The sequence below is a fragment of the Vipera berus genome, assembly GCF_964194415.1.
Source record: "Vipera berus genome assembly, chromosome: 1".
NCBI classification, from domain to species: Eukaryota; Metazoa; Chordata; class Lepidosauria; order Squamata; family Viperidae; genus Vipera; species Vipera berus.
Window position 1 is genome coordinate 334,112,589 of NC_138202.1, and position 12,943 is coordinate 334,125,531.

Genomic DNA, 12,943 nt, shown 5'->3' on the forward strand with positions numbered 1-12,943 from the left:
TGTACTGTACAAAATGTACTGCCATTTTGTAATTTTAGGCAATCCTAAAATATCTTGCAATATTTCAGTTTGTTTAAAAAATGATTAGCAATAAACTGATCTAAAGTATTATTTAGGTCTATGTGGTTTACCTGTTACTTTCTGAGGATAATTCTCATTTGAAACAATGTCTGTCAGGAGAATAGAGATGAAACTTGTATTTCCATGTACTGCAGAGAAACATTGATAGCAAAATGTAGCAAATCCAATAATCTGGAACATTATATCTCCCCCATTTCTATATGATAGTCTCAGTTTAAATAAAGGAAATTTAGGTGTTTGTCCTTACCATAGTACCCTAATACCTAATCAATATGCCTGAAATAACTTGGCTTAGGGAAGCTCTAAAAATATTAGCAATCTTAAACTGATACTTATTTTTACAACATTTAGACTCAGTGGAATATTTAGCTTTCTATTTATATGAATTTTAAGCTGAAATAAAATTCTCAGATTCACAATGCCTTTTTAAATAAATAGATTATTCCCATCAAGAAAGAAGACAGGGAAGAAGGCTTAATGGCTAAAGATTACAAATTTGACTGAATGCTCTATGAAATTACTATATATATTGTAGTTTGAAAGATTTATCTGGAAGCACCTTGGCATACTGCAGGACACAGAGTATACTGAAGAAGAGTTGAGTTATATTCTCCCCAGGGAGAGACATTTTCCCCAAACTGTATTCCTGTGCCTTTAGTCGTAGATTGACTTGTAATAGAAGTATGTGCTAAAGCTTACTTTCATGTGATTAGTATATTAAACTGCAAAGTTTAGACAGATTTCATAGTCATGGTAGCAATTCAAGTTCTTGTTACAGCTAGTCCTTGGTATATAACCACAATTAAGCCCAAAATTTCTGTTGTTAAATGACCTTTGCCCTAATTTACCACCTTTCTTGTCACAGTTCTTAAGTGAATCACTGCGGTTGTTAAGTTAGTACCACAGTTGTTAAGTGAATCTAGCTTCCCCCATTGATTTTACTTGTTAGAAGGTTGCAAAAGGTGCTTACATGACCCCATGACACTGCAACTGTCATAAATACATGCAGGTTGCTAAGTTTCTGAATTCACATGACCATGGGGATGCTGCAATGATCGTGTAAAAAAACAATCATAAGCCACTTTTTTCAGTGCTGTTGTAACTTTAAGCGATTACTAAGCGAATGCTTGTAATAGGAGGACTACCTGTACTGTCCTCCCCCAAATTAATGTTCACTTATCAGTTACTGTTTGAAAGCCTGCTAGTTGTTATGTTAGCCTGAGATGATCATATATGCTTTGAACTATTGATTGACATCTTTCCAAGTCTGTGATAGTTGCTTGGAATAGCTTTGGATTCTGTGTTTCAAATATGTAAGTGCTAGATAGAAAAATAACCAATATTTTTTAAAATGAGATGTATAGCTTATTCATCTCTTTCCATATTATATAAATAGCTCTGTTTATATACATATTAACAGATTTATCTGCTTTTGCTGCTTTTTATACTCCTGCTTTTCCCTTCCATCCTTGTATTGTGTATTGTTCCTTTTGTGTGAAATAATCTTTTTTTGTTTTGTTTCTCATCCAAGAAGCATCTTCAGTTCTGAACTGAAGATGCTTCTTGAATGAGAAGCAAAGTGTTTTCAACAGAAAAAACACAGAAAGTCCAGTTGCCTTTTAAAAAGGCAGTTGTCCTTTGGAACAACCATAACCTGGATAAGTGAGAATTTCCATAGACATGGATGCAGAATGCTTACATTTCAGTAAGGCATTTAATAAAGTAGACACAGCCTACTTCTTGAAAAGATACAACAATGCAGGATAGACTGTGTACCACTGCCAGATGGATCTGCAGTTAATTGCATTCAATGGAACTACATCTACATTGTGGGAAGTATGCAGTAGGATTGCTCAAGGTTCTGTCATGGGCTCAGTGCTCTTCAACATCTTCATAAATGACCTAGATGAAGGGATTGAAGGGATGTATATCAGATCTGCAGTTGACACAAAGCTGGGGGAAATTGCTAACATTTTGGAAGATAGACTCAAGATTCAGAAGGATCTTGACAAACTAGATGCAATTCATCTAGTGATAAGTGTTAAGAAAATATAAGAGACTGGACAGCCATTTGCCTGAAATGGTATAAGGTTTCCTGCCTGAGCAGGGGGTTGGACTAGATGACCTCCAAGGTCCCTTCCAACTTTATTATTATTATTATTATTATTATTATTATTATTATTATTATTATTATTATTATTATTATTATTATTATTATGGCAAGAAAAACCAGATGCACAGGTTCAGATAGGCCATACCTGGCTCAAAGGTAGTGCCTAAGAGAGGGGTCTAAGTGCGCTGGTGGACCACATTTAAATATGAGCAGTGCGCTGCAGCTGCCAGAAAAGCCAACACAACCCTAGGTTGCATCAACAGAGGGATAGCATCAAGATCACAGGAAGCAGTAGTATTGCTTATACCACACTGGTGAGGCCATATTTAGAATACGGAAACTGCTTTATTGGATGGAGAGTCTGGACATTAATTGGTGGTAGAGATTATATTTTGTAGGCAGAATATCCTAAGTCTAGTATGATATAAGGGACGCGGTGGCTCAGTGGCTTAGGACGCTGAGCTTGTTGATCAGAAGGTCGGCAGTTTGGCGGGTCGAATCCTGAGTGCCGCGTAACAGAGTGAGCGCCTGTTACTCGTCCCAGCTTCTGCCAACCTAGCAGTTTGAAAGCACGTAAAAATGCAAGTAGAAAAATAGGGACCACTCCGGTGGGAAGGTAACAGCGTCCCGTGTGCCTTTGGCGTCTAGTCATGCTGGCCACATGACCACGGAGACGTCCTCGGACAAGCGCTGGCTCTTCGGCTTTGAAATGGAGATGAGCACTGGCCCCTAGAGTCGGAAACGACTAGCACGCATGTGCGGGGGAACCTTTACCTTTACTTAGTATGATATAAAGAGGTTTAGATAGGGAGATATTTCAGATATTTCATTCAGATATTTCAAAATTGAATTTATTCAGAATAAAGCAATTTAATAAACATGTCATGCTTTTTAAAATTCAGTTTAATTCTTTCCAATCCTGAATGTGAGTTGAAATCCTTCTGTTGTCTATGTAGTCCACTAGAGCAGAGGTCCCCAACCTTTTGGACACCAGGGACCGGTTCCATGGAGAGAGGTTTTTCCATGGATAGGAGGGTGTGTGGTTTTGTGTGCTGCCTGCATCCCGCGGATGGGGCTTTGCTTGTTTGTGTGGACCAGTTGATGGCATGCCACGGCCCAGTACTGGTCCATGGACTGGGGGTCAGAGACCCCTGCACTAGAGGTGAGAAACCTGAAGTCCTTCAGGCTTTTTGGGCCAGACTTATTGAAGCTGTGGCCCTTAAACGCTAGCTGAATGTTATGGGAGTTGTAGTCTAAAGATTGCTTTCACTGCAATATGGTAATAGGGGGAGCTACAATCGATAGCAGTCTCTCATGTGGATAAGAAAGGAAGCTCAATTGCCTCATCTTCCATACCTCAGTCTTTTGGAGAAGGAATGAACAGTGTATTTCAGTATGACTAATGCAGAGGATTAATGGGAGTTACCATTCATCAGAGTTTGGAAGGCCACCTATAACCTACTCTATTTCTATATAAATATTTCTCTTGGAATGACTGATAACTGTAACTTATCCCTTTCCTTTTTCATTCAAGATCTTATCCAATGTTGCCATCTATCTGTGCACTATCTGTGTGGGTATCATGTCTTACTACATGGCAGACCGCAAGCACCGCAAAGCCTTCCTAGAAGCTCGGCAATCTCTGGAGGTCAAGCTCAACCTTGAGGAACAAAGTCAGCAGCAGGTAAGAATCAAAGAGTTCCATCTGTAGCTTCTACTTTGTTTCTGGCTTATATCCACCTAATAAATTCAAAACTTGAATTTAATATCTAAGGTAATCTATTTTCTTAGTTTTTGATTTCTAGATTTGTATCTAGGTACATATGAATGTGCATGGCAGAACTATTTTTGCATCAAATTTACTGGGCCCATCTCTGAGAAAGTTACTGGCCCAATTCGAGCTTACTTGTGAGAGGCATGTTAGTTTCTATTCAGAGGATTTTGCCTCTTTCCTGGAGTTTAGAACTTCTCATTTAAGCTTGCATCTCATTGGGAGGATTCTTCCTTGTTTATACTATTACAAATTAGCTGTTTTCAGTGAAATCAAGAAAGAGACCATGGTGACAGTGCTGTTCCCATAGCAACCCATTCTCTCTCTGTATCTGCTACCAAAGAGTAACCCTCTCCAGGCCCTCAGTAAAAATGCACTTAATAATCAAGTTATTTTCATTCAGAGCAATTCCCAAAACAAAATTAGAGTATGCTTTTGAAGCAGAAATTTCATGAAGATGGCTAACTGAATAAAATAAATCCTCAATTTGACAGAATATTTCTTTTCCATGCAGCTTGTCTTCTCTTGTGAGCCTATGCTAAGTTAGACTCCAGATGTGGGCTCACCATTGAATTAAGTAGAATAGATAGAATGAGCTGAACCCAACAACCCAACCCAACCCACTCGGATGGAGCACAGAGGAAGGCCAGATTTAGGTTGAAGATTTCTAATGTAGCCGGAAGACAGGCCATGTAGAGCTATAAAAATTAAAACTTATATTTTGAATTGTATTGAAAAATCTATTGGTAACCAGTGCAATACTCATAATATGGATAGAATCCTGTTAAAGAAGCCCTTACCAACCAGTAAGTGAACTGATACATTTTGGGCCAAAAATAGTTTCCAAATAATTCTTCAAAGGCAATTCCAAGTTACATTAAAAACTGAGTTATACTTTAGCTGTTCTCAGAATTTTCAACTCACCAGTAATCTGGACAGTTAAGAAAGACTGGAGATATAGTCTGATAGGCTTCAACTTTAAACACCATAAACTGGTACCTAGAGAGCTAAAATAAAGGTATACCAAGATCTTTCTTTCTGATATACTCTGAATTACCTTTCATGTCTGGAGTTTTCTGCAATTTAAAACTATAGAAATAATTCATTCTTAGCTCAAAAAGTGGGCTTTGAATCTCTGATTATAATTAAAAATATTTTTCTGACATGAATATATTTGATTTTCAGAAAAAAAATGTGTGCAGAGTTAATATCAGTCAGTTTCCTGTACATGAACGTACACACACACACACACACACACACACACAGAGAGAGAGAGAGAGAGAGAGAGAGAGAGAGAGAAATAAAGTTAATTTCACTCAGAATATTGGAGACAGGAGAGAAAAATTATTTAAAATTGTATAGGTGGGGCATGTAGAGGGAAGAATTGGTAGATTAAATAATAGATTAAGCCCTGTATTTATCCCTACAAATGTTTCTTCTCCTGCACTGATGTTGGCAACAACATTTTTCCTGTGATTAAGAGTAATTATGGTAAAATTTAGTGTGGGTGAGATCTGAAAGCTGAAAGCTCTTTTGCAAAAGAGGTCAGTAGGTCTTTTGTTGGTGTGGCGTAAACACACAGCAGAATTATGTCCTAAAATCTAATGCAATATATCGAACCACATTAAGAAATACTGCAAATTGATACCAGTTTGAAATGTTGCTTCCCAGCCTACAGCATTATATACAATATTTCTTCATAGATGTGATAGATGATAGTGTTGCCTCTAATGCAAACAAAGAACAAAAAACAAAAAAACAAACCCTACAAGATACTGTTATCAATTTTTGTTAGTTCTACAGTACAGGGACAAAATTAGTCTTCACTTTTGTTTTTCTACTAAAGTCTTCCATCCTTTTTCTTCTCCCACCTCCCTTTTTATTGTAATGTTATAAATCTGGATATATTGTAATATTTCAATGCAGATTATAATACAGTGATATTTATAGAACATGATTAAAAATTAACATTCTATTATTTAAATCACACAAGGTATTAAACTAAAAAAAGATAAAAGTAAAACTTACGTCAGTATTAATTGTCAGGATGTCAATGTTACAAGCGTGATAGTATTTAACTTTTCATTCAGTTGAATATAAAATAAAAAAGCCCTGCAATTCACATTAAAATATTAATTTTATGATAATAGTTTTCATGTTGAATTTAATATTTAGATAATTGTATTGTTAATTATATGTGTGGGTGTGTATGTATGTTGATAAAAAGAAAGAAATGCTAGATGAAACAAATTTAATAAAAGTTAAAATACTAAAAAGTATTTTTAGTATTTCTTTTCCATTCCATATAAAAGAATAAAAAGAAAAAGAGAATTTTTTAAAAAATTATTGATTTCTGGCTTTCCTGTTTCATTGTTAATTTGCAATGTTTTTAAGCATTCAGGCTCTCTTAAAAGCCGAACTACAGTATAAATGGTTATATTGATTTTTGTGTTGGAATGGATTTCCAGGAGGAAGGGGCTGCATTCCAAGGACCAAGAAATAGTGTAATTTAGACAGTTTGTTTGGGGAAAAGAGAGTCAAGATAGCTCATCCATAGAAATTCTTAGAACATATCTTTAATGATGAAAACCTAGTTTCACAAGATTTCTCCCTATAGGTGAGAAACAATAAACTGCTTAAAAGTATCTCTGCGGGTCTTTAATGCATTTAGGAGTCTGACAGTTTTTCTTCCAGTGTCGAGCAAAACTTATTCTTGGTATGTTAAGCACAGATCTTACAATATTTCTTGTTATTTTTTCTGAGACTATACCTAATAGGAACAGTTGTGGTTTCATTTCAAATTTACATTCCAAAATTTTCTACATTATACTATGCAGATCTTTTCAATATTTTTGAGGTCTTTTGTATATCTTTTATATGTTCTCTTCTGATTTTGCCTAAGTAAGTAATTGTTTTGGTTATAAATAGCAATTCAATGAGTCTGAGTCTGATTTTTCAGAAAGACAGCAGTATGGGGGGGAAATATTTAAACTTCTCTCTCCTGTATTGAAATCCTGATCAGAATTGGGGAATGGGAAATATAATTGTGTTTTGTGTGGAAAAGAAGTGGTATTAAAGGATGCTGTTAAGTAAGATCTAGTTTCACTTCAGAGGTAAAATAGGAATTACTCCAAATACCTAAAGATCAAGACACATTCTAATCCACCCTTGAGCAGATGAAGAAGGAATTATACAAAAGAAACAGATATGTCTCAGTTTGGTTTCAAAATACAACATTTTTAGTGCATAATATTTTGGCTGGAGCCTTGTAAGCAACTATGTGCCAAGTACATTGCTGGATGAACAAAATGCATACTGCAAGATTCAACACATTTTCATTTCAAACTGCAAGCAGTTTAACGTATGATTTACTTGGGCTGATTGATGTAGATTAAGAGAAAAGAAGACTATTAGAAGAGATGATTCCTTCTGTCTCTTTTAACAAAATAAAATGTCTTTGTTTTCCTTCCATCCCACAATTCCAATCATATCTGTTCACTTCTTGAAACTGAACCTTGATGTAAGATGGAGTCACTATGGCAACCCATTTCCAAGACAGCAAAAGGCAAATATTTCCAGACTAGTCAAACGGTTGGTGTCAGAAAAAATACAGCGAGCAGCAAGAAACGGTTTCTTTATTGCCCAGGCATAAAGATGAGCTTTCTCTATACAACAAATTGATCCTATCTCTCCTGAGTTTTCACTGAAAATTGTAAAGGCTTCTGCATCTAATTCTAAGATAGGCAAGCAAAGAGAATAAAGGCAGGAATATCTCTGATATATAGTTTGATTAGACCAGTTGATTTGGTTGACTTTATATATGGGACTTGTAGCGGGCACTTTTCAGAGATGCAGTTTGCCAATTTTGACTTCTGTTAGACTGCAGCATTCTGGCTTCCCTTCTTCCCCCTGTTTTTATAAAGACATAAGAGTTGCAATGGTCATTTAGGCCACTGAATCCAACCTATTATTCCAGCTCATATTCAGATAAAAAGTATTCCCAACAGAGGGATTATAGCCTTTGCTGAACTCATCCAATGAATGAGAGCCCATCACTTCTGATAATTCAAAATGCTTTTTTTTAAAAAGAAATGTTTTGTTTAGTAATCAGAGGTTGTATGTATAGCAGCTTGCTGACAGTGTGTACAAAATTGGTTTACCTGTAAATACTCTTTCTATTCTTCTTCTCTTTATACTTCCTATATGTATTCTTCCGCCCCCCCGCCCCCAATTTTCATTTTTATTCCCTGGAGAACATCCTCTTGACGCTTTATTCCCTCCCTTCCAACACTCATAACGATAGTCCTCGATTTATGAATACAATTGAGATTGGAATCTTGGTTGTTGAGCGAAATGGTCATTAAGCAAAATGCAACATGATTGTTTGCTCAATGACCTCAGTACCTGCACTCCTGGTGATAGTCATTAAGCAGTTTCCCAGATTGTTAAATGAATGGTGCAAAAGAGCTGCCTGCTAAATTATTTCAGTTCTGCATGGAGCTGAAATCCTCCAAGCAGCCATCCCTTTTGGTTTTAAAGGTTCCTGCAGACCACCAAAGATTGTCAGTTCTCTTCTGTGCAGGGAAGGAAGTCTTTGTGAGGCTGCCACTATCTTTAGGATTCATAATCTTTAGGATTTCAGCTCCATTCTGCAGCCTGCTGAAAGATTTCCCCTCTCCTCCATGCACATGAAGATTTCAGCTCTGTTCCTGCAGGCCGAAGGATTTCAGTTCTTCTTTGTCTCCTCTGCTTGCAGCCTTTCCTTGTCAGCTTTCCAACTGATTTTCTGGGAAAGCTGGCAGAGAAGATAGCAAATGATGATCACAGGATTGCAGGTCATTTGCAAACTGGCTGCCAAGAGCCCAGAATGCATTCACGTGACTTCAGGGGTGATGTGCTATGGTATTTTATGACAGTCAGCAATGCTTTGTGGGCCATAAAACACCCTTTCCAAGGGTGTCATAATTTTTAATGTCATTAAACGAGGGCTTGTAAGTTGAGGTCTATCTGTACATTTTTGTACTGGGTTAGATTGGTTTGTTTTTCCTAGTTATCAGGGTGGGGTTTTATGGTACTGCAGAAAATGAATTCTCAGTTCTGAAATAAAGTTTCTGAACATTGTGAGACTTTTCTCCATCATTGGTACTGCTTTTTTCCTATAATTCTCAGCAACTCTCATATTTCATTATCTCTTAGAAAAAGTTATACAACCTGGTGTTCACAGTGTTGTGGCTGATACAGGATTAAGAGCACCCTCAGTTTATATCATTTATTATTCTTAGCTTTGGAAGAAGTCTGATTATGCTAAAGTTTAGTGCCAAGAGCTGGCTGCAGTTCAAAACAAACACCCATACTTGATCATCATTGACCAGTCACTTTTTAAATTAGGTAGCATTAATTACATTTTCAGCTGCACTAACAGTCCTTTAGAAGTGCATGTTTGTTCCTGGAACTGTAGATTTAGTGTCTGAGTGCACATTTAATTTTAAACAGTTGATGGTAGCATCAGGGAATAGATCTATAATTTTTTATTCACTAACCTGAATAAAAAGACAGAATAGACAGAAACCAGAGAGAAGGCTTATAAAAAATCAATAGGATAAAAGCTGTTATGGCAGTTTAAGCTGTTTTACTTCGGATAGAAGGAATAAGAAATAAAGTTAGAATAGTGTCAAAAGTTTAATTAATATCATTTGGTCAAGTTCTGTTCTTGCTAATTATAAAAGCAGTGCCATTTCTTCTTTGTTTTTCATTTCCTGAGTAATAAAGAGCTTGATCTCCTGATTGAGAGTGTCTTATCCTAATTTTTTGATGCCTAAGATGGCATTTTGTAGTTGTCTCATTTCATCTTTCATTGTTAGTTCAGTACTCTGGTCATCACTAAGTTGGAAGGCTCCAGGAACTGAAGGAAATATGGAAATCAGCAGAAGAACAATCAGTAAAGATTCTTACCAAGTTATGTCAGCAAATCTGGAGATTGACATAGTGGCCAGTAGGTTTGAAGAGGTCAATCTGCATTCCAGCGCTAAAAACAAAAGGAGACTTAACAGAGTGTGCAAACTATATTCTTAATTTCATATCTAACATAGAATACAACCTTACATAGAAGAAGAGAAGCAAGTTGTTGAAGGTGGTTTTAGAAAAATGAGTCTGATATACATGGATAATTGAGAAAGCTAAAGAATAGGACAAAGAAGTCAGTATATGCTTCACTGATTATAGAAAGGCCTTCAATTATGTTGATCATCTTTGGAATGTGCTCAGAAAAATGGGAATTCAGAATATCTCATTGTCCTCATGAAAAACTTATGTGCACGTCATGAAGACACAGTACAGTGAAATAGACTGGCTCCAGGTTGGCAAAGGATTGTGACAAGGTTGTATACTGTCCCCTTATTTATTAAACCTATATGCTGAATATATATTAAAGGAAGCTGGTTTGGAAGAAATGAGTATGATTTTAATATTGGAAGTAGAAACATCAATAAAACATATTATGCTAATGATGCTATCCTTAGCAATCAAAAATTTGAAGGATCTACTAGCTCTAGCAATCAAAGTTAAGGAGCAAACTGAGGAAACAGGAGTAAAATTAAATATAAAGATGACCAAACTATTGACACCAGGTCAAACAACCAGCCTTAGAAATGGCAATGAAGATACTGAACTGGTAGATAGCTTCTGCCTTTTAAGAACAAACATCAACAATAAGAATAAGCAGTCAAGAAATATACTACAGACTAACACTCAGTACAGCAGCCATAAAGGCTTTGGAAAAGATATTCAGATGCCATAACTACAAAGATCAGAATCGTGTAAGTTATGGTGTTCCCTGTGACACTCTGTGGAAGTGAAAGTTGACTTTGAAGAAGCAGGAAAGGAGAGTATTGATGCCTTTGCATGTTCCTTTTGGAGAAGACTTCTTAGAATACTATGGACAGCCAAAAAACTAACCAATGGATTGTTGAACAAATCAACCCAGAGTTTTTACCTAAGGCACAAAATTAACTGGGATCAAATTATACTATTTTGGACACATTATATGAAGACCCAGATCTCTGGAAAAAGCCCTAAGTGCTGGAAGAGGCAGAAGGAAAGAAAAGAAGAGGATGAACAGCAGCAAGATGAATGGACCCAGTTAGAGTGGTGATGGGTACAGTGTTGGAAAACATGAAAGACCAGGTTAAGGCAGATCATCATGGAGTAAATCTTATCTATGTGGCTGCTAGAAGTTGGACTCAACGGCAGTGGCAATGAGTGCAAGAGTGCAAGCTGAACCTTCATCCAGATAAAGGGGAGGTGTTTCAAGTTAGTGTAAAAAAGATCAGGGAATAAACATTTAACTATTATATCATTATATTTGTTTGTTTATTTAGTTCATTCTATGGATTTTTATTTATTCTTAGCCGTCTAGAATCAAATACATGGTTCCAAAGCTGCTCAATCACTTCTAAATCTTTTTAACCCTAAAGTCTTTTCCCATCACTGTTTCATTATGCTTGGCTATATTCCTTGTCCTTTCCCTCTAGGGTGGAAGGAGGCAGAGTGTGGGCAATATTATCAAGTTTGTTAACATTTTAAACTCAGTAGTTCTGCAACATTTAGGAATCAACCTTACATTACTTCATGTAGCTTAATACAGCAGTTATGTTTTGTACCAATTATATGTTGGAGGTATCTTTAGGGATAGTCCTATGTAGAATACATTGCAGTAAACCAGTAGCATTGTTGTCTGTGCATTTAAAGCATGCATTATTGGTGAGGCTGGCCATTTGATCAAAATATGTCTTTAAGGGTTAGGCCCCAGAGTAATAATACTGGAAAAATTGAGAAAATATGGTACTGCATTCCCTAAATACATTTGTATAGAAATCTTCTGCTCTTAAATAATATACCGGTATTGTAATTCAAATAAACACACAAAAGGTAATTCAGTTATGATAAGCATGGATAGTGCCATTCATATTATGTTGATTTGTAATAATTTTATTTTTTTCTATTTTGTAAACCATATTCGTGTTGGTTTTTTTTTTAGGGAGCAGCTATGTATTTATTTATTTTTCTTTTACAATATTAGGTAACTGCATTAACATAATTACTAAAAAGAAAAAAGAACAAAGAGAGAAAATGCAAAAAATCTATCATGTAAATAAAAAGTCAGATACTATACATGTGAAAATGTATCATATATAAGAAATACACCAGATTATGATCCATTGCTATTAATGTAAATCATAAAATACAACCAAACCTTTGGTTGTGGTTCCAGCTTTTGAAATCTCATTACTTTAATTTTATGTGTGATTTTTTTCCTAATGTAGCAATTGAAAATATTTTACTAATGCACCATATTTTTGTTATTATATTGTGTCATCTAATGATGTTCTGTGGGCTGTATATTCTCTTTTAGAAACTGGAACATACCTTGGTAAAATTGTCCCTTAAATTCTAAAACAGATGTTATTGCTTTAATTGTACTGTGTATCTGTACTTTTTATCTGTACAAACTGTGTCCTGTGTATATTGTATTCTGTATATACTGTAGTTGGGCAACTACAGGTAGTTCCCAACTTACAACTACCTGTTTAGTGACCATTCATAGTTAAAACAGCACTGAAAGAAGTGAGTTATGTCCTTTTTTCACATGACCAATACAACATTCCCATCGTCACATGATCAAAATTGGATGCATGGCAACTGACATGTATTCAGGGGCTGCCACAAAGAAGAGGGAGTCAAGCTGTTTTCCAAAGTACCTGAAGGCAGGACAAGAAGCAATGGATGGAAACTAACCAAAGAAAGAAGCAACCTAGAACTATGGAGAAATTTCTTGACAGTTAGAACAATTAACCAGTGGAACAACCTGCCTCCAGAAGTTGTGAATGCTCCAACACTGGATGTCTGAATTGGTATAGGGTTTCCTGCCTGAGCAAGGGGTTGGACTAGAAGACCTCCAAGGTTCCTTCCAACTTTATCAT

At 36.0% G+C, this 12,943-nt stretch overlaps 1 protein-coding gene across 4 annotated transcripts in view; it reads left to right on the top strand.

Annotated features, from left to right (window-relative positions):
- Nucleotides 1-12,943, top strand: part of ADCY3 (adenylate cyclase 3) — a 97,710-nt gene that overhangs the window by 31,104 nt on the left and 53,663 nt on the right. For 3 of the 4 annotated variants that reach the window (XM_081326993.1, XM_081326992.1, XM_081326991.1), the window contains exon 1: nt 3,776-3,878. In XM_081326993.1, coding sequence (XP_081183119.1) covers nt 3,777-3,878 — 102 coding nt within the window. In that variant the 5' untranslated portion in view covers nt 3,776. Of the gene's footprint in view, nt 1-3,728; nt 3,879-12,943 lie in introns of those variants that run through there. The other variant, XM_081326994.1, reaches the window with a different exon arrangement.